The 21,587-nt window shown below is 40.5% G+C and overlaps 1 protein-coding gene across 1 annotated transcript in view; it reads right to left on the bottom strand.

The window, feature by feature from the left end:
* Nucleotides 1-4,794: 4,794 nt before the first annotated feature.
* The window catches only part of CFAP58 (cilia and flagella associated protein 58), a 56,596-nt gene continuing 39,803 nt past the window's right edge, over nucleotides 4,795-21,587 (bottom strand). The window contains exons 16-18 of the mRNA XM_030951455.1: nucleotides 10,788-10,907; nucleotides 9,182-9,315; nucleotides 4,795-5,004 (exon numbers count right to left, since the gene is read on the bottom strand). Coding sequence (XP_030807315.1) covers nucleotides 4,884-5,004; nucleotides 9,182-9,315; nucleotides 10,788-10,907 — 375 coding nt within the window. The 3' untranslated portion in view covers nucleotides 4,795-4,883. The remainder of the gene's footprint in view (nucleotides 5,005-9,181; nucleotides 9,316-10,787; nucleotides 10,908-21,587) is intronic.

The following is a 21,587-nucleotide window of genomic DNA, read 5'->3' as shown; positions in this document are numbered from 1 at the left end:
TAAACCTTCACAGCTGCTCCATTTCAGGGAGAAAGCAAGCTGAAGGGTCAAGCTTAGAGGGGCAGGCAGCTGCTTTGACCTCAGGCACCTGCAGCATGTCCTACAGGTCCTGCCCTGCTCCCCACACCCTCAGATGCTACAGGCATGGATTCAGCTCCCTTCTGGAAAACAAGGCTCTCAGACAAGCCCAGGGGATGAGATCCTGACATTCTGTATGCTGAACAGCACAAATTACTGATCTGTGTGGGGCTGCTTACAAAGCACCCAAGTAGGGAAGAGAAGGAGCATCAAAATCAAGTGTCTGCTTTTAGAAATGCACTAAACACACTAAAAATACATTCTGCTAGAGGAGATGGCACAACAGCTAAACCACCAGCAAGGAAAATAATACTCAATTGCTAAAGTGCCTAAATACAAATATACAGGATTTAGAGCCTCTAATTTGGGTAAAGATAGTTGGGATGGGCCAATTTTCAGGAAGAGGCATTAACATTTCAGAGCTGCTTTTGCTGCCCAGCTTCTCTTTTTGACTCCCCTGCTACCTCTGCCCTCTGTTAACCTCATGCAGGCAACAGGGAATAAGGCAAGGGGATCTCTTTCTCTGCTCTACCTTGCAACTTTTTTAGGACACAGCAGTGTCACACTAAACAAAGGTACAAAGCAGCAACCTGAGACCAGGCACTGTGGACTCACACAGTAAGTGACAACCCAGCTGCAGGCAGTGCTCTGGCCCCTGCTGCTGGAAGCCTCTGGAGCAGCTCCTTGTTTGAAAGCTCTGGGAGAAAAACCTTTCACCTTCTTCACCTGAGCTTTCTACACCCACAGATCCCTCTTCTGGCAGTGCAATCCATCCCTCTTCATCCTGTGTGCAGCTTGGGCTTGGTCAGCACACAGGAGACACACTGCAGTTGTTCCTGTCGGGACACCAGTGGCTCCCTGAAGGACAGGACAGCACAGGGAGCTCAGCTGCAGGGCTGAGCCAGTTAAATGTGCCCAGGGGGAGCTGAGCAGGGCCCTCCAGACCCACCAGTGCCCCAGGGACCAGCACCTGCTGCTCCCCTCACAGCCAAGCCTCTGCTCTGTGCTGCTGGTAAAAGTCTGCACGTGCCAAGTTCTCAGCCCCTCTCCTGCCTCCCCAGCCTGTCCTGGGGTTTGTAGATCTCAGCAAAGCAGGGTCTGAGCTGTGTCCCGGCTTTCACTGCTATTGACTCAAAGGGTTCCCAGATCTACAGCAGCAGGACATGTAACTGGGTGTGTGAATCTGCTGCTCCAGATTCACAAAGCAAATGTAAATTAAGGACTGGATTCTTGTGCTCTGTCTTTCATAGCTGACAGGTGATCCCAGAAGGGTCATGGTCCCACGTTTGAACTTTATAGTTCAGTGTACAGTGTCTTTTTTGTGTCCTGCTCATGCAATACACTGAACAGAGACCTGCCAGACAAGATCAGACAGAGCTTAATTTTGATGTGAAATTACTTAAAATATTATCCACATACTGCAAGAGCTCTGAAAGTGAACAATATTGCATGCTTTGCTCACTAAGAAAGGCTCCAGGATAGATTTACTGTGCAAGCTCCAATCCAAAGCAATTAAAGTGAAGAAAGATTTCCTCTAACTTAAGTGCCATGGATCATAGCCCTTCACCTCCATCTTTTCACATATCTTTACAGGAACAAGAAGTTAAAGATATACTTGCTACATCTTGCACAGACTGGAATTCAATTAACATTTTTCTGCAACAAAACTTAGAGAAGCACTTCAGAGCTGCTGCTCACAATGCAGAAGCAAGTGAACAAATGATATTCTCATTAGCGCTCTGCCTTTCCCTGCTGTGCAAGCCAAATCCTTGAACACTAAAAGCACCTCAGCATCAGCTGGGCTCACAGACATCCAGAGCAATTTTTCAAGCTCCCTGACTTTTATAGACCAGGGGGGAAGGGATTTGGTGTGCTTTAATCCGTTCTATTATATGAACTCAGAAATGGTTTTCGCTCTCTAGCACTATAAATTAAACTGGCTGCAGTTATTTTATTCCTGATTATGCCGAAAGTTACTGGCAATAATTTGATTACTATATTTTCTTGTCTTTTTTTTTTCTTCTTTTCCAAATTAACCTGTGAATTTAGTTTCTGTGGTAGTAAGTAAATAATGCAATAAAACTGAAGATAGTAGCCAGCACATTCACATTTTGATGCCTGAAATTGTGGATGAACAAGTAACAGCTTCTTTATGTTGTAGGTGAAATTTACTGTATTCAATTCTCAGCTCTTTAGGCTGGAAGAACACGTTGTACGAGAAAATCACATTATTTTGCAGTCCCCTACATTTTATTTTTTTTAATCTAGAAGACTAGCCACCTTTTCAATGTAAGTGAATTTACTTTTGCAAGTCTTTAGGCAAATACCATCCCAACCATTTTAAAGACAGGAAAAACTCAGGTCAAGAATAATTTACAGAAAAGCTTTTTACTCGTGCTGTACAAGCTATTATTAAGCACAACTAAAGACAGAAAGGTATCCATTTTACTACAGCACTCATAAAAATATATGGAAGTAGGGAACAAATTCCATCTGCTTGGCTTCCTCTCCTTTCTCCTGACTGCTGGGACAATTTGTCTCCTAAACCCTGGTAACAAACAGAGAAAAAATGAGACCACACTCGTGAGGCCACTCCTCACGTGCTGTGTCCAGTTCTGGGTCCCTCACCCCAAGAAAGACACTGAGGGGCTGGAGTGTGTTCAGAGAAGGGTAATGGAGCTGGGGAAGGGTCTAGAGAGTCCTATAATGAGCTGCTGAAGGAGCTGGGGGGGCTCAGCCTGGAGAAAAGAACCCTCAGGAGTGACTTCATCATTCTACAACTACCTTAAAGGAGTTGTACCTGACAGAAGCTGGGGCTTGGCCTCTTCCCCCAGGTAACAAGTGACAGGCCAAGAGGACATGGCCTCAAGCTGTGCCATGGGAGGCTCAGGTTGGACACCAGGAAGAATTTCTTCATGGAAAGGGTGGTTAAGCATTTGAAGAGGCTGCCCAGAGAGGTGGTGGAGCCACCATCTGCTCAAGAGTTGCTCAAGAAATCACTGGACATTACACTTAGTTCCCTGGTTTAATTGACATGCTGGTGTTCATCCAAAGGTGGGACTGGATGATCTTATCCAACCTGAATGATTCTGTGATTCTGTGGGAGATGTACACAGACTCAGATTATCTCTGGATGAGTTAGGGGGCACACTGTACATTTTGGAGTGTAATACATCAGCGGCTTCTCTACAGAGTGACAGGGTTCTTGGAGTCCAACTGTGCCTCTAGTCCATGTGAATTAATAAATGTGTCTTTGATGATTTATTTCAATACAAATTACTTGCCAGTGTAAGCACAGCAGAATCCTGCTCCAGGCAGGATACTTTCTTGGGACCTTAGAAAATACCAACTTCTAAAAGCCTCAGTAAAACCTACTTGGGATTCCATCAGACTCAAGTGCCCATGTCAGTTATTGTCAATTATTCCATCTATAAGGACATGTCAGATTCACAAAAGACACTATTCTGACAGCATGACTGCCCCAAAATGATAACTTTAGCATAATGCACTTGACAATGAGAAAAGTAATAATAGCTATTTTGGGGACAAAAGAAAAATACAATGGATCTGATGACTAAGTGTTCTGGTCTCCAATGTAAAAGCAAAGTAGATCCCTGTCGTATTTAACTTGATTCTTTTGAATTAAACACTTCCATTAAAGTTTCCCACAGTAGCTTTAATATTTAATTATGTATTCCACCAAAGAAAAGAACAAAATCTTTGCAAAGGGTTTTTTGGGCTTTTTTTTTCTGGATGTGAAATATTTATCAGCATATCTCTTTGGACAAGTATTTTTATCCCCCAGGCAGGGAAAAAAAACTTTCCTCCACGTTCGAATCGGTTTCAAAACATTTTATTTTACAGCTTGAAAGTTTTCTATACTTCAGCACCTCATGCCGTGACTTTGTTATTTCACTTGTTAATGAATGGTAATTAAATCTCTTTTGGCTGAAAAGGTTGGAGGGCTCCTGCTGTATTACAAAAACAATTTCTGAAAGTTACAAAAATGCCCAAGTGTCTAGAAATTAAAGCATAAAGTTTGCCATGTTTTGAGTCCAAGTTTTAATCGCTCAGAAGGATTTGTGTGGGAGAACAGCATGTCCCAGTGAGTGTGCACAGTCCCCCCAGATTGAACAGACATAATTATGTCACTTTGTATCTACCAGAGTAAACACAATCGTGCTCTTAATAATGTACATTGTGGCCACAAACTTCCTTGATCTTCCTAACAACTGTAGCTAACACTGCATAAACCCTATTATACACTACCTACACAGAGAACTGCTACATATGTACATCTAAGTAAAGACTTGTTAATTTTGCATTTGCTCAGCAGGGCTTGAAACATCAGCCTATTAATTTTTCTTCTTTTCTGTATTCTCATTTCTTTCAGGTGCTTTGAGTCAGAAGATAAATGGAGTGTGTGCTTACAACTGAGGTAGATAAAAGAGAAATAACTACATATTAAGGCATTTTGTGGCATTACAGTGCTAAATAGAGACACAATATTGAAGAAGAAATATCTCCACTTTCCATTTACATCCATGCAGGCATCTGCTGGCATCAAATGGGCAGATATGGTACACAGATTGTCAAAAGAACTATGTTAATTCTAATATAAAATGTAAAATATATAAATGCAATATAAAATGTAATTCCAATGTAAAAATGTGTTTGATTACATGCAATATACCATTTTTTCCTGAAGGTGATACAGTGATTTCAGCAGATTCTGAATGTCTTTTAAAATTACAGTTTCTCAAACAAGAAACTGGGAGCAGGAATGCAACTAGATGAGTGCATTCCTAGACTGCAATTTTGGGAATGGGTTTGCTTGAAGGAAAGCCCCCTAAGTTGAAGTGAGGTACATCAGTCTTGAGGGGTGGTAATTTTGTCCTCATACCAGTGCTGAATCGCTCCTTCTCCCTTTAAATAGAAACAAAGAAACAGAAAATTCATATTTCATTCTGCAGCGCAGAGGTGTTTACAAACTAAGGAAATCTGAGTCCTCCAGAGTTTCTTTGATACAACCACATATCAAGAGATCATTTTAAAAATGTTGATTAAACACTTTTTAGGCTAAACCTCCAAGACTAGGTGTCTGTTTGGATCTAATTACTAATCCACTGATGGAGTTTGGAATTATTAAAAATTAGAAATAAATGAGCTTTCTTTGTGCTCCCCAAAATGGTCAGAGCACCTCATTAGAGCAAGTATGTACATGAGCTCCATGACTTCAGATTTCTAATCACCATCCTGTTCTAGCTGGAATATGCCTGTTTTCAAACAAACAGCCACATTCATCAAAGGCACAATGGGGAGGATTTTTTCCTTTGTTGAATTTTAATGAATATATAGTGCTATCTGTCTTCACATTTTAACAAAGTTCCAATGATAATTGCCCTGTCTGTGACATTTGCAGAAAGCTAGCAGTGTGCTGTGGGTGCACTGACAGCCCCAGGGAGCTGCTTCATCTGAGAATCCAGGAGGTCTTGACTTTGATGGCCTCAAGAGGAGGGAACAAGGGTTAGCTGGTTCCACTCTCCCAAAGTTGGGGAGGTAAGCAGAGCACTACAAAGACAAAGGGCAATATTCCAACCTCACTGCAATATACCTGGGTGCTTCAGAGAGAGGTCCTGAGATATTTAAGATTAACCAAGTGAAGCTTTATGAACTTCTAGTTTATCATAACAGCAGAAGTCTCAAGGCTTTACAAAGAAGGTCAGTACGTTACTTTATTTCACAGTCACTGAGATTGAAAAACAAATGTGAGTGCAACCACACCTGTACAAAATCTAGCCTTCTCACATGAGTATCTTTTCTCAGTCCCCACCAAGGGAAAACACTTCTGTAATTATTACTTTTCTATCTGCCCCTAAATAACTGTCACCATAGAAAGAAGTTCAGAGAAAGTGTGACAGATGTCTAGTTATGCATTCTTTTCCAAACTTGACCCATACAGAGGTAGGAGAATAGCAAAAAGATGGCATAGATGAACTTAACAACAAAAACCATTTCTAACTGGTTTTAATTGTATCAGTGCTGCCCTAATGGATATGCCAGCTGACAGGATGAGAAACTAACATTCTGTATTTAGATGGCTTATCCCATCTCACTATTTGGCTTCCAAGTCTGGGGAGAGAAAATGATCCAGAATCCATGCTCATTTTTTCCTCGTGCTCCCATGGAGACAACAAACAGATGTGCTCATCAGTATGGAAAATTCTATGCAACTGAATACTAGAATATATTATGCAGAAGTAATGTGCAACCAGCCACGTGCAAAAGCTCCCAGTTACTACTGACATCCCTCAGTGCAGTTATTTACATATATAGGACTGCTGGATTAGGTCTCTGGCGTGGATTTAAGCTTCATATTTTCTCACAAATCCTTATCAAGATCAAAATGGGATCTGGGTGCTAGAAGCCACTAAGAAAATAGTGATGCAGAAAGGGTTCAAGGAGCTGAAGTTAAAAATAGGAAGAGATAGAACAAGAACAGCTAAGACAACTGGGAAAAGCAACATTCAGATTCAGAGAGCTGAAAAAGAGGATTTCAAATTCACAACCAAAATCTTCAACACTGAATTTTCATTTTTAACACAAAACAAAGCTAAATTCCCACTGTTACTATGTTCCTTCAGCATCACATGCAAAGCTGCATTTATTCAGTACCACGATGTTAAACCACAACTCAAAGCTATCTTGTGCAAATCAATAAAAGCTTTAGATGATAACTTTGTGTAAGGTTATTCAAGAGTATTAATTCTCTTTCATACCAGGGTAGTCAATAATGTTGTTAATGCTATTGTCCTGACAGGATCCTCTTTTTATTAGCAAAACCAGCTACATTTATTTCAGACATGATGTTAACATTAGCCAGCAAGATAGAGAATCAAGTCAGTGGTTTTCTGTCAGCTGGGATTTAGAGATATCTGAGATTGTATGAATCAAATGGCCCTGGCTCTTTGGCCAGCATCCACACAGCAGGCCCAGCCCTGCCTGAGGCAGCAGGGGTGTGGGATGGCTGGATGGCAGGGAAGAGGACTCCTGGGGGAAGAACCTGACTGCACAACAGGTTCTCTCTGCTGCAGAAAGCCAGCAATGTGTCCTGCACACCTGGGAGGCTGGAGAAGGAGGGCTGCGCAAGATTCTTTTCCCTTGCCAACACAAAGCACAGCCTAGAGACAGCAGAAGTTGCAGTTACCCAGGACTGGTATGGCCAGTTATGCCTCTAGGTTCCTCAAAGCAGGATGCAGTCCAACAGGCTTGACTGGGGTACAAAGCAATAGGGGCAGAGGAGAGCAAAGCCCAGCACCACCCCTCAGCTGCCACGAGACGGGAGAGGTGGAAGCCAGGGCTGGCAGCACAGTGCTGGTGCCTTCTGAGGCTCTGCTGGGGACCACAAGACGATGCCAGCATGCAGAGGCACCACTAACAGTACCTGAATGTGCTTCCAAAACACAGATGTCACAGAGACACCAATGCTCATCAGACTAGAGGCATGATTGCCCAAAAGAACAACCTGACAAGCTGCCCCAGTAGTAGGTATTTATCCTGACCCTATAAACAGTGTATCCAGCACTAAATTACTTTCAATATGAATTTTTTTTGCTGTATAGCATGCCCCCATTCAGCTACCATCAACTCACACAATATTTTTTATTTTAAAGCAATTATGTCCTTAACAAGTGGAGTTTTTATGAGAGGAATTAATTTTAGGTGAGATATAACAACAAAATGTGGGTGAACTTCTCCTTCTATGAACAGAAAGAGACATGATGCCAGAGTCTGAAATGGAAACGCCAAATCTACTGTGAAGGAGACATTTAGCTGCTGGAAATGGATTATCAGGCATTATGGTAGCCTCACATATTGATCCTAAAGCTCCAGAAAGGCAATTAGCACTGCACAATTGTGGCTAATTCCAAACATTAAGGTAACATTATGCAATTTGCAGATGGACAAAAGTCACTGTTTATCACTGATTATTTTGCTAATTTAGTCATCAAATAATCTGTTGTCTGAAATTAAGGAAGAATTAATAAAGGCAGCTTTGAATTCTATTCAGCAATGCTACAGAACCATTGGCTTTAGTGTGTGAGGAAGGCATGAGCTGAGGATGGAAATAAGTGGAAAGACAAAAGGCTTTCTGCGCATACTGAAAAACTTGGTAACAGATCACATCATCTGACTGCAGAAATCTAAGAAATCTCTTGCTAAAGTTAAAGCCCACCCTTAGCACCCTCAGCAAGTTTTCAGATGACAAGCTGAATGGGGCAGTTGACTCACCTGAGGGATGGGATGCCATCCAGAGGGACCTGTATAAGCTCAAGAAGTGAGCCCATGGGAATCTCTTGAGGTTACACAAGAACAAGTGTGGGGTGCTGCACCTGAGTCAGGGCAAGCCCTGCATCAATCCAGGCTGGGGCATGAGCAGATGGAGAGCAGCCCTGCCCAGAAGGACTTGGGGATGCTGTGGGTGAGAGGCTGGACACAAGCCAGCCATGGGCACTCACAGCCCAGAAATCCTGCTGCAATAGGACAAGGGATAAGGGTTTTTAACTAAAGGAGGGTAGATTTAGACTAGATATAAGAAGGAAATTTTCTGTTATGAGGGTGATGAAAGACTGGCCCAAGATGCCCAGAGAGGTGGTAGATGCCCCATCCCAGAAACATTCAAGGTCAGGCTGGGGCTCTGAGCATCTCATCTGGATGGAGATGTCCCTGATCATTGCAGGGGGGCTGGACTAGATGGCTTTTAAATGTCTCTCTCAACCCAAACTGTTCTATAATTCTATGCTTTGATGTCAGAGACAAGACACTAATCTGTGCTCTCTGGGCACCATCTCATTGGTATGAACAATTTAACTGGACTACAGAACATGTTCAGCAACATCTCTGATGGATGTTCGAGTCCTGGCCATAGATCATGGTAAATCCAGACCAGACTGAAGGAACATGAAGGATAACATTCAGGAAAATTAGGCAACAAAACTGTATCACCTCAGTCAAATTTGGCCACATTCTGATCCAAAGGGTCTAAAACAAAAATCTAGCTTATGCAGAAAGTTGTGTAGACAAAATTGTTGTTTTCCCATACTTCTTCTGTTGCTCCTTGCGTTTCTGAGACAGATATTTCTTTTTCACTTCCAGAAGCTCATTGTTAAGTCTTTCAATTTCATGTTTGTATTCTTTGCTCTGTGTTTCACACATAGTCAGTTCTGAGGACAAAACCTAATAAACAAAACACAAACAGCAGAAACAGGATATGTTGCATCACTTTCATAAATGACTGTTTTTACAAGCACTTCCTCTTTTTATATTTGATGACATAAGACATGATCATTTTCTAACACAATTCTTTTTCCCACTTGATGTTTCATTTGATCTCACCTCCATTCACTTAAAAACATCTTACAAAATAAAGGTTATGCCATTTAACCATAATACAACATGTAAAATACGCTCCAAGTTTTACGGGAATGGCATTAATAGCTACATTAGCTCTTAATTTCTGGGACATAAAGCTGGGCAAAAATCCAAAGTTAAGGTCTTAATAAATCAGGGAATTATTTTATAATAATGGGGTTTATTCACAGGATTGCACTGCTAAGTGGAGTAATTCAATCCACACAGGCAAAGTAGTACCGGGCACTGCAAATATGAATACAAAGCTACCTATATGGGAATCAGTAAAATTTTGAAAAAGGAGGAACATGCATAGTGCACCTTCTTTCTTTCAAAAGGGGAATAGCCTGACCTGGCACCCCAAAAGGGCATGCATGCCATCATGCTACAGCATGCTGTGCCTGAAATGCAAAGCAGCAATTGACTGCATTAAGGACAAATAAGGACCGTATGGAGAACTTCAAATCACGTTCAGTTTAGCTAAACCCTGGCTTCTATTTTACATTTTCTACATTGTTTTTCTTCTCCATGGAAAGCTAAGATTTGCATAACAGTCTCTTTGTTTCCTAAGGGCCCATCTGCTCCTGCATTTTTTTCCTCATGGTTAGTATAGACGTGATTATGATGCAGTGAACAGGAGATGATGACTTCAACAGAGAGAGAAGCTGCAGAAGTAGATGAACTCCTGTGGAGACTGATCTCTCATGCAGGCAAGAATAGGAGTAGATCAGCTTACTCATAGAATATCATTGAATTCTATCAAAGAATCGCTTTTTAATATTATGCTTTTTTAAATGTTCTACAAGATTCTTTTGGAAGCAGGAACCCCTCCCTCCAACTGACAAGGGGTTAGAACAGGTTCCTCCTGTCATCTCCACAAAATCTGCAAATCTAAATATACATGTACACATGGCAAGAGAAATAACAATAACTTAAGACTGGATTCTCAGTATATTCTCACTGGTTTGTTAAAAAGAAAACAAAATGGCTTTGATTTGCTTCTTAAAGATATTAACAGCTTAAGATAAAGGGAAGGAGAATAAGCTGAATGAAAGGCTGGCAGCATCCCAGAATGCCCATGCAAAATACTTATTTACAGCATTGTGCTGCTAACTCATATTGTAACAAGACTTTTCCTCTATTTTAATTAAACAAAGTAGAACAATGTGCAAAAAAAGTTTGTTTGCTGCTCTGTGTTGACCCTTGAGGAGATGCAGCGATAACCCTGCTTTCCTGCGTTATCAGTTCACTGAGGATCTCCCTGCAGCCCCTCCCCAGGGCCAGTGGGCACCTCTTACCTTGATCTGCTTCACCTTCTCGCGGAGGATGTTCCGGTACTGCTGCAGCTGCTCCGTGGCCTCGGGCCCAGGCTGCCGGGCCAGCACGTGCCTCAGCTCCACGTACAGCTTCTCCTTTTCCTAAGGAAGGGACAACAGGAGGAGCTCTTATTAAACTACTACAGCAGCAGCACAGCCTGAGAGGAAATCAGCCTCACTGAAAATTGCAACTCACTCAGGAAGGTATTTGGAGAAACAAATCTGCCTGTGTGTCAGGCTTTCCTCACTAGCCATAAGGTATTTAAAGTTGTTGTGATAGCAATGGGAGAGCTCATTAAGATAAACATCCAGCTACTTCAAACCATGAATGAAATGCTCTTAAACACCATCACTAGCAAGCACTCTCTACCTCAGCACTTACTGGAAGAGTATCCAGAGCTGGGAAATTAATCACTAGAAACTGTGCTTATTGCAATCTTTCTTCTTATGAGTCACATTGCCTTACATTAAGGATCACAGCTTTACCCAACAGGATGTGAGCTGGCTATAGAAATGTCAGCAAAGGACTGTACAAAAGAGTTACTTCTTCCAAAGAAAATCCTGCAAAGCACATGTACACAAACACAGATATTTATATATATATAACCTTTCAGTTTAACTGCAGGGGCTCTGGGAAAGGAATTTTAAACAGCAACAATTATGACTAGCACAATTACCAAGTAATTTTTGTCATGTGTCTCCTTGTTCTTTATGTTGGAACAGTAATACTTGCAGGAGTTGGATATTGCCATGCCTGAAAAGAAACCACACCACGGACCCACTTACAGCTTTCTGTACTGAAATGCTGCTTTCAACTGTGTTTCGAGAGTGTACTTGTTTTTAGTCTGAAGAATAAAGCTCTGAAAAAAGCCACCTTCATAGTTTTGCACATTACAATAGTTTTACTATCTACCCTGGAAAACTAAGGTCATTAAATAATATGATTTAGTAAGATCACATCCTTTTCTGGTACAATGAAAACTGGAAATAAAAAGGAGACTAGCAGACAAAAGATTTAACTGAGGAAGACAAAAATGCCAAGAAGAAGGCGGGATAGGTGATTATTTACACTGGATTTGGCAAAGCCCCTTTTAACTGTCTTTTTTATAAGGTCTCTCTACAACTCTTACCACAGAATTCATCTGTTGATGTGGGAAATGATGCTATCACACCATCTAAAATTGCTACATTTGGTCTTTCTCAGTGGTTGAGCAGGGGTTTTCAGAAGTGTTTTGCTATTTTGAAGATGTAAAATTTTACGTGTCCAGTCTTCAAGAACATAAGGAGTGTAGAGCTTTTAGACCTCATCATTTTCTAAAAACTATGCACTACAATGGTCACAAGTTGGGACCCCAAAATGGAATCACTTCAAATCATGCCTTACTTTTGCAAGAATTGTCCTTAAACTCTGCAGATTACTGAGGAAGAGTTCCCTATAAATGAAATTGTTCACAGTTTATCTCTGGAAAAATCAAAACCTCCTGAGACTCGGACTGAGGTTTGGATAGCAGCAAATACTAAATTGAGAATTCAGTCTGAGTAAAGAGTTAAGTATTCCACATCATAGTGGTATTCCCACTACCAGCTTTCCTTACTTCTGAGGAAGTAAGATTTTACTGCAACATAAAAACAACTGCAAAAGAAAAATCCACCTTGTCAAAATCTGGCCAGTCAATATTAACATTTCAACCCTGAATGTATCATATATTTGTATTTTGTAATAGTGTAATAGTAACTTGGATAAATATGGGGCAATTGATAGATTGAAGGTCTTAAGTGCAATTGTTTTCCAATTTTTTTTCTCTCCCTACTCTCTACAATGGCCAGCCAAGCTCTTCAAACGCTGTGCAATGGTGTGTATAATAACCTCATTTAGAGACAAAGCATGCAATTCTATTGTAAGGAGAATCTATTTTATGCAGCAGAGACTCGTTAGGTGTCCAATGTATATTGTATCCATAATCCAACAGAGGCAGAACCAGATGTCCTATAATGCATATCTTGTCCTTCCTAACTGAGCACTGTCCATCTCTTTTACATCTAGTCAATTAATTTGTCACTGAGTTAGAAACACCATATGTCAGCAAAACATTAAGAGAAAACCCTGGATACTTTCCTCCTCAGCAGAAGCTTGTATTCACAGGTTGGCATTTCTTTAATTTCTGAAATTTTACCCCAGGATCCAAAAAGTAAATTAAAAAGAAATAAATTAATTTCAACTAATTTTAAAACACCAACCATAAGAGTAAATCTGTGTGAGTCACAAGGTGCATTTGCAGGTACTTCCATCTCTAAATATAAGAAATCAGAAATTATCAAGAAAAAAATGTCAGCACAAATTCATAAAGAAAAAATTTGTTTTCTGTAATAGATTAAGTCAATCCATTATGACTGGGTTTCTTTGGCTCATCCCAAACAGCCTCCCCTCATATTTCCCTCCATCCTCACACCAGGCTGCCATCACAACACACATCTTACCACAGTTCTGAGGTTCTGAGATCAAGGAACTTAGAGTCACAAACACACTGCGAGGCACAACTCTCCTTCTTGAGGTGAGGGAAGATCAAATCTCTGCAAACCCACGCTGTTAAGCCTCCACTGGTAAGAGTAATGCACCTGAGTTCAGATCAGGTCTAGGCCAGTAACAAAGCTTTTTATGGGATCCTTCCACCACAAAATTCCCATGGAATTCAGCGGATGCTTCACTGTAGGACTGAGCCCATAACATCAACAAGCTTCACTGGTCTATGACACAAACTAAGCCAAGATGATGGTGGAGAGATGGTGGCACATTCATTTTGTGTATGTAGGGCATGCTGGAACACTCAGGCTGAGGATTACAGTTAAATTTCAGGCATCTCAAAGAGAATTTCAGGACCTGTGTGAACACCTGCTGTAAAAATTCTGCAGATAAAATTGCATATTATTTTTAGAATAGCCCTTCCTGTCTTAGATTTGTTTCCCAGGGGATCTCTGAGGAGCTCACAGATCTCTCTCTAGGCCCAGCCATTACAGTAATTTTCTTCATCCCAGGTCTCTCACCCATTTATTTGGAGAGGGAGGGTGGGGAAGTAAGTGGTGCTTTCCCCTAAATTTAACTAGGTGCTGTCTCAGCCATATTCTGTACTTCTCCTGGCCTGCTTGCTCTACAGCAAATTGAGACAAAATTCTTTTCTTCTGCAGAAGACTGGCTAGCATTTGGCAAACTTCAGTTGATTGTCCAGGATTAGGTGGTGCTCAGTTGCCTCCATCTTCAGCAAGAAGAATCACTTTTGCCAGCAAAACCTTACTTCAAAAGAAGCTGTTGCTGCTGACCAGCACAGCACCATTTGCTTTTTCATGTGAGAAGGACCATCAGTACCATCAGACACATTCTCAAAGTGGCAGCAAGGTATTCACAGCCATTAACAGGGAATGGGAAGCATTCACCAGTCCCAGGCTGGAATAGAGCTCTAAAGATGTGACCCCATTTTGTCATCCTGTCCCCCACCATGACAGCAGGAAATGGCACATCTTGTTAGTTAGCCCAGGGTTTTCTTCTGAACCAGAGATGATGGATGACCATGCATTTAATGAAGATGATTTCACAGCAGAAATAGGCCCTGCAGTCCCAGCTTCCTCATTTTTATCAGTTCTTTCCAAATAGATAATTCAACAAATTTACCTGGCAAAGCAGTACCCCAAGAGCCTTCTCCACTAGACCCACAAAAATCCTATTATGCACCAAAAGCTTTCTATCACATGAATTACTAAAAAAATACAAAAAACAAAACAAAACTAAAAAAGGCAAAAAAAAACCCCACAAAAAATCCAAAAGACTTTGCATCACAGTAAATTTAATTTATGCAAGTTCTTGTCTCCAGCAACTGGGCTGAAGAAAAAACTCAACAAGATAAAGATGTAGTGCAGAAGTGTGTGATGTAGTGTATGGCAGCAGTCCCTAAAACATTCAACCTAAATAAAAATTCTATTTTAATTAGTAAGGTGAAGAACACAATATAGTAACTGTGCAAGCACTCTATAGTTCCTCATGGCTTTGGTGGGGATAACAAGTCAGTGAATGTGCCACCGGGGGTTTCTTGTTTATTGGCACTATAACCAAAATGTCAGTGCTGTGCTGAACTCCAGAGGCATTTTGTTTATGATGCCACGCAGCAGCAGAGCATCCTTAGGGGTAGTGATTCCTCTTCATAAGTGTTAAACAGGACACAGAAATCTGGATTAAATACATACACAGACATACATATCTAGTCATAGTAATTTTCGCTGTACAAGCCCTACGTTTATTTGTTGTTGTGTACACCTAGCAGTAGCTGTTGGCTCGGTACATCTATCTTTAAAAGTTTTATGAGGTAAAGAAAAAAATTAGCATATGGTAACCTTCAGAAATTTTATAATAACAGAAGAAAGTTGCCTCCAGCACTATGAGAAATGTGCAGTATAATCTTTCTCTGTAAACACTTTCCAAAAGCTCCTGCTCTTTCCTGTCTACTCCACATCCATCAGCAAACACCCTTGCAAGGATGCAGTTCCCTAAAACAGCTCGTGTTTTCATTATCACCTAGACACTTCTTAATCTCACCACTGTGAGTTTTTTATTGGAAACACTAATTAAGTTTGAAAGAGGACACTGAGGCCCTTTCACAGGGAGGCAACACTAACACTGTGTTAGATATTCTGGGTTTTCCTGTGAAAACCATCAGCTTGAAGGAAAGGCTTGGATAGCCTCACCTTTGGTGAAATCTGCACCACCCAAACTTGTCTTGTAACTTACTTCTCCAGTTGATAATAATGCTTCTCAAAAGCAATTCTGTTTCCTTTGGCACAGAGCAAACTGCACCAAATTGACGGGCATTTTCAAAACAGCTTAGTGAGAGAGGAAAGAAACTTCAAAACAAAAAAAGCACTTTGTAAGGTCTTCACCCTTGGCTGCTTTTTGCAACAGCAAGAGCTGAATGCTGCAGCATCACCATCTTCCAGGAACAACAAAGAATGAACATTTCCACCTAGAGTGCAGCTGCAAGTTATTTTTATTATTATTATTGCTAGGAACGGTTACTATTAGATCTTCCCTAATAAGGGTGTAGGAAAACAGTATTTTTTCCAATGAACAAATAAATACATATACTCCTTTCAACTTCTGAACTCTGAAACACGAGGTTAAGAATCTATCCAAAGGAAATGGCATGGATGTGTCTTGCTGAAATAACAGCTACAGTACCCTTTTCACTATTGACATTACACAAGAGTTTATAAAATCATTCATCAGAGCAGCTCATTTAATCACAATGTTTCTACTCTGCATTGCAGAAGATTAACAATTATCTCCTATTCTGTATCTGTGAGCAGAAATAGACACACACACACACATATGAAAGTGAGCTGTTCCTTGAAGGTGAGAATTACCCCTGACACGACATGGATTGATGTAAATATTCCAACTATTTCCACAGTGCCTGCAGCTTGACAGCTGGGTTGAAGAGAGCTCTAAGTAAACCTTTGTTTTGCATTCTAGTAGCAGTTTGTCTTGAAGTGACCTGGAGGAGATCAGAGGTTGATACAAATCTTATCAACAAGGTTTCTAAATATTCTAAGTGAATAAGTCTACAAAGCAAATTATGGGGAACCTTTTACTGTATAATAATTACTTTATGCAGGGTTCTAAGAAAAAAAAATTAAGCCTCTTCTTCAGATCTAGACTATTTGACTTTAAAACTTCTGTATTTTAATGTCAGTTTAACAGCATGTATTTCAGCTATTCAATAGCCATTTAGATTTTTAAAATTTTAGATGAATCAAAGAATTATCACAGCTCTGTTGATAATCATTAGCTGTTCCTGCAGGTGACAGCTTGGGATGAAGATTCCCAGTAGACCCAGCTTCTGTTCTCACTTCAGACTGATCTGGCAGATGACCTTGAAGGGTCAGAGGGATTGCAGAGCTCCTTCTAGAAATACCTATTTTTAAGTTAAGCACCTATGTCTCTTTAGTCACCTGCTTGACTTAGATCTTTAGATTTCCCTGAAAGATGAGAGCACTTTGCTTCAAGTCCTTTGGTGTTCTGGCACTGCTACCTCTGAACAGCTGTCTCAAAGTCAAGCCACCACTTAAATCTACAATACCTGTCTAACAAGGCAGTAAAGCCTACATACATCTTTTTGACAGGACAGCAGAGTTCCCCTGCATACATCAAGTACCTCAGGGAAGAAAGACTAGTCTCCTGTTACACTTTGGAACCTATTAAGAAATAACAGTACATCTAAGAAATACACACAGCAATTCTGAAATCATGAATGTTTTAATGCATGGCTTCCTTCAGGCTCACTGTAATTAGAGCTGAGCCTCTGCTATTCTTCAAGGAGTTCTGTTTCAGCTCCCCTTGCCTGCTTCTTAAAATTCAAAGAAACAGGACTAAAGGAGGGGAAAGTGAATCCTAATGTCCGTGTAAAGACAACTACTGTGCTCAAGTTTCCTGTCCCCTGTTTGTATCCCCTCTAAGCTGTATCTACTCAGACAGGCATGGGAAGCCTTGAGCTCTGAGCCTCCAAGAAGAGGTGCAGCACTTGGCTGACTGATGCACCCCACCTGGCAGAGACTCTCCTTACTGAGGTTCATGGCTCCTGTGCACTCAGCAGCACATTTCTGGATGTCTCAAGAGAAGAGTGGAGAAATGGGACTCTTTCTACACCTGATTGTGTCCTCCTATGTCCCATTTTAAGCCGCCCTTCTAAAAAAACCCAACCAGACACAGTGAATCTGCCTGACTTCTTCCAACACTACAAAACAGCCTTAGCTGCAGCACCTTTCTGCCTGTGTTCCCTCAACAACAGCACCATTCACAGTAAGAATGAAAATAAGAGAACTGGAATATAACAAAATTAGTCTGTCCCTGTGGAATTACTTTTTTTTATGGGGTTTTGCTGTTGCTGCAACTGTCATACAAGATAATAACCCATCACTGATTGGGATGCTGTAGATTGTCCATATCTTGCTGCTGAGGGAAGAGCAGAACACCCCTTATCTTACCACAAGAACACCTGCCAAAGGGTGAATACTAAAGATGTACCTCTAGCTCTGGGCTGCCTTATAGAATATGGGCTTGTGAATGTTTTGCTACACTGCTGCTGCACTCCTGCAGTAATTCAGCTTCTCTAGCAGATTCTGGATGGCTGACAGTCAGTATCGGATTGCCACAGCACTGCAAAGTCTGTGCGCTGCAATGTATTCAGTCAGCACAGCAAGTCATTTATTTTCCCTTAACAAGATAACTGGTTGATTAATATACTTTACCCTGGGGTGCACAGCAGATTTATTTCCTTCTCAGATACATGCTGAACACAGGAATGAGGAGTAAACAAGGTTGTTTTCAGTTGTTATTTGCTGGAACAATTCCTGAACTTTTTATCCAAGCTTTTTTCTAGCAAACTAATGTTGAAGTTAAGGGCAATTCTGACTGAGAACTTTAGGATTGGGTCATTTTAAAAATATATTTAGTCCAATGATACAAGGTATCCATGCTCAGGATTCTGGGTTCAAACCAAACGTAATGTATTTGAATAAAACACTTTGGTGATCGCTGTTTCTGTTTTGCTGACGCAGATTACAGATGACAGTGCTGTATCTTAGGTTCTTACATGGCACCCTTGCTTCAGTATCTGAATGGTATTAAATCTTTATTGTACACATGCTGAATAACTGCTTCCAGCCAGGGCAGTGATCCTCTGCTCATTCTACAAGAGTTCTGGACACAAAGAGTTATTACATGAATTGCCAAGGTTCACTAAAACTCCTTGAAGACACACAGGAATGAAACTCAGTCTCCCAGTCCCCCAGGACCACCATGCTGGTGCCTGTGTCAATACTCCTGCTCCTTGCTTTTCAGAAAGAGCAGGCCTGGACTACAGCAGGAGGTTACAAATGTGGAATAAAACTCACAATAAGCCACAGTGTACTTGTAGATAACAACCTCTTCAGACATGCTAAACTTTGTGGACTTGGGAGTAGATGTATTGGAATGGAGGACACAAAACTATGCCCGGCACTCATCTATGAAGGATAGTATTTATGTAATTAAAACAATCTTGCATGATGAGGAGGGGTGACATCTGATGACCCACTAGAGTTCTCTTTCAAGCTGAAACTCAAGTAAACATATCAATTATTTTAAGAAATTTGTAAGACAGATTCAGCATTCATGTATACTTGCCACCTATAAACCCTAAGGGATTTTTACTCTGCCCGCAACTTCCTCAGCTTTGTAAATAACCTCTGAATATTTCTGACCAAAACATCATTAGATAAGCTAAAAATGGTGCAGATCCCCAGAAGTTATTTTCTCAAATAAACTTGCACCTTGCTTCTGTCCAGAACCATTTATAATGGGAAATATATTTTGTTTATGAGGGTGGGGTAGTTTCACAGAGTCAGTAAAAATTATCTCTTCCACTAAGGAAACTTTTCACCAGAAATATTTTGTTTGTTCACTAGGTAATCTGCTTTACTTCCCATTTCTCAGTGCCAGAAATATTTGCACTGTTTTTATTGGAAAATTATTTTCTCACCCTAAAGAGCAGCCAATTATCTCTACGTGATGACATTAAAGTGATCAGCATACTTCCTACCCATTTTTTCAAAACCCTGTTTAAACAAACATACAAAGAAAAGGCTATTTTTCTGGGAAGACTTTATTCTTTTCCACTTGAATTGCAACATATGTGGGAGGAGGGAAAGAATCTAAATGTCAGTGTGTTTTTAAGAGCAGTTTATCATGCTGTAAATTTCTATAGCATAGAACATCTTCTAATTCTAGATGGACTGAGATTAGAAGGTCTAAAATAAACTAATGCACCAAGAAGTGTATGGGAAATATGCAGAAATACAAAATCAGCTCCTTTCTGAAGAGAGCTAAGGCAAGAACTGAACATCCCTCAGATATCTATTGAATTATTACATCTTACACAAAACTTTCAGGTAGATATGTAGACCTTCAAGAGACCTTCACACAGGTGACTCATAACTTTCAAGTTTTTGAGATATGATTCCTTACTACAGCATCACAGGACTGCATATGAGCCCCAGTAAATTGCACCAAGATTTAACATAATTATCCTACAATTGGCTTAGTGTGAGTGGTTCTGCCCTGCTCACAGAACCCTGCTGGCTACACAATCAATTTTTTAAAAATTAAATAATTAAATTAATTTGGAAAAAATTATCCGTGTTAGAACAAAAGACACTAGAGATATTCTAACTGCAAGGAAAAATCATCATGCCAGATATACAACCACTGAAAGACATTAATCCTTCAATTTAAAACCCATATTAAATACAAAACATCTCTACTTGGAGTCAAAGCTAAAATCTTCACTCGAAGTCCTAGTTTAGCAATGAACCTTTCAAACACAAGAAAAGGAAAACAAAATAATAGCACAAGAAGGAAATAATCTAAGAGTAGTCCTAAAGGGTGAGTTGATGCATTAGGTACCTCCATATGTCCCTTCATACTGCATTGGAGATTCCAATTCAAATAAGTTTCAAGGTATTGGACTGAAATTATTTTGATGGCACTAATTCAGTAGACTGTTATGCATCATAATATTGAGCTGGTAATGAGATATTTTTTATCCATCACAAGTTAGAATTGGGTTGCAGCCAGAGTTCATGGGCACACATTATTTTTTCATTTGAAAAAAGAACAGAGCTTGTCTTTGGAGTCTAAATCAAGGCTATTCTTACTGTGTGCCTTTGACACATCTGCCTAATTCTGCATGACACTGGGGAAGTAAACTTTTTCTTTATGATTCATATCCAGCTGAAAGCCAAAAAGTAAATGTTAGGTCTGAGTCCTCACGGTATTTCCTATTTCTATATTTCAATGCAAATCCCTTGAAATTCCAGCCACCAACTTAGAACTGGAGTCATAACCTCAAACCTCACACTCCACCCGATACTGTTTTCTCTCTCTTGTTTCGTTAACGTACATAGCAACACTTAAGTTTTTTATAAGGACAGGAAAGCATTTTTTGCCTTTTTCCTCCCCCCCACCCTCCCAGAACCATTTGATCAATGGCTAGAAGTTCTGGCAGCTTAGGTTTCTCAGTCAGAATCATTGAATACCATGTTGGAAGTAAACCTCAAGATTCATTTGATCCAACCATTCTTTCATTCCCATTTGCTTATATTGGTGACCATCTATGAGAGCAAAGAGTAAATTTGCTGTCCCTTTAATGGGACCACTCATGCAAGGACTTTGGGATTAGATCTTATACTGACACCTTTTAAATCTCTGAATCATAGAAAAGAAGGTTGTAAGGGGACCTCCAGGATCATTCGGTCCAGCCTTTCTCAGCAAAAGCACCATCTTGACAAGATGGCCCAGTACTCTGGCCAATAATCTCAGGGGGATTATTGCCATGCCTTCCAAATGTTCTCATTGTTAACAACTTTCCTCATGTCCAATCAGAATTACACAGGAGTAACCTGCACCTATTACTCCCATCTTTGCCATGTGATTCCTTGTAAAAAGAAAATCTCCACCTTCTTTTTAACCACCCTTTAAATACTGGAACATGGTTATAAGGCCCTCAAAGCCTTGTTTTCTCAAAGTCAAACAAATCCAGTAGTTTCAGTCCTTCCTCCTATGGCAAGCTTCCCAATCCTTTGATTATCTTTGTGGCCCTCTTTTGGACCCACTCCAGCCTGTCCATCTTTTCTATATAGCAGGGACCAAAACTGAGCACAGTATTCTATGTGTGGCCTGCCAAGTGCTGAATAGAGTTAAAT

Source organism: Camarhynchus parvulus, chromosome 6 (genome assembly GCF_901933205.1).
Source record: "Camarhynchus parvulus chromosome 6, STF_HiC, whole genome shotgun sequence".
In the NCBI taxonomy this organism is placed as follows: Eukaryota; Metazoa; Chordata; class Aves; order Passeriformes; family Thraupidae; genus Camarhynchus; species Camarhynchus parvulus.
This window is presented reverse-complemented; position numbering and strand designations above follow the sequence as displayed.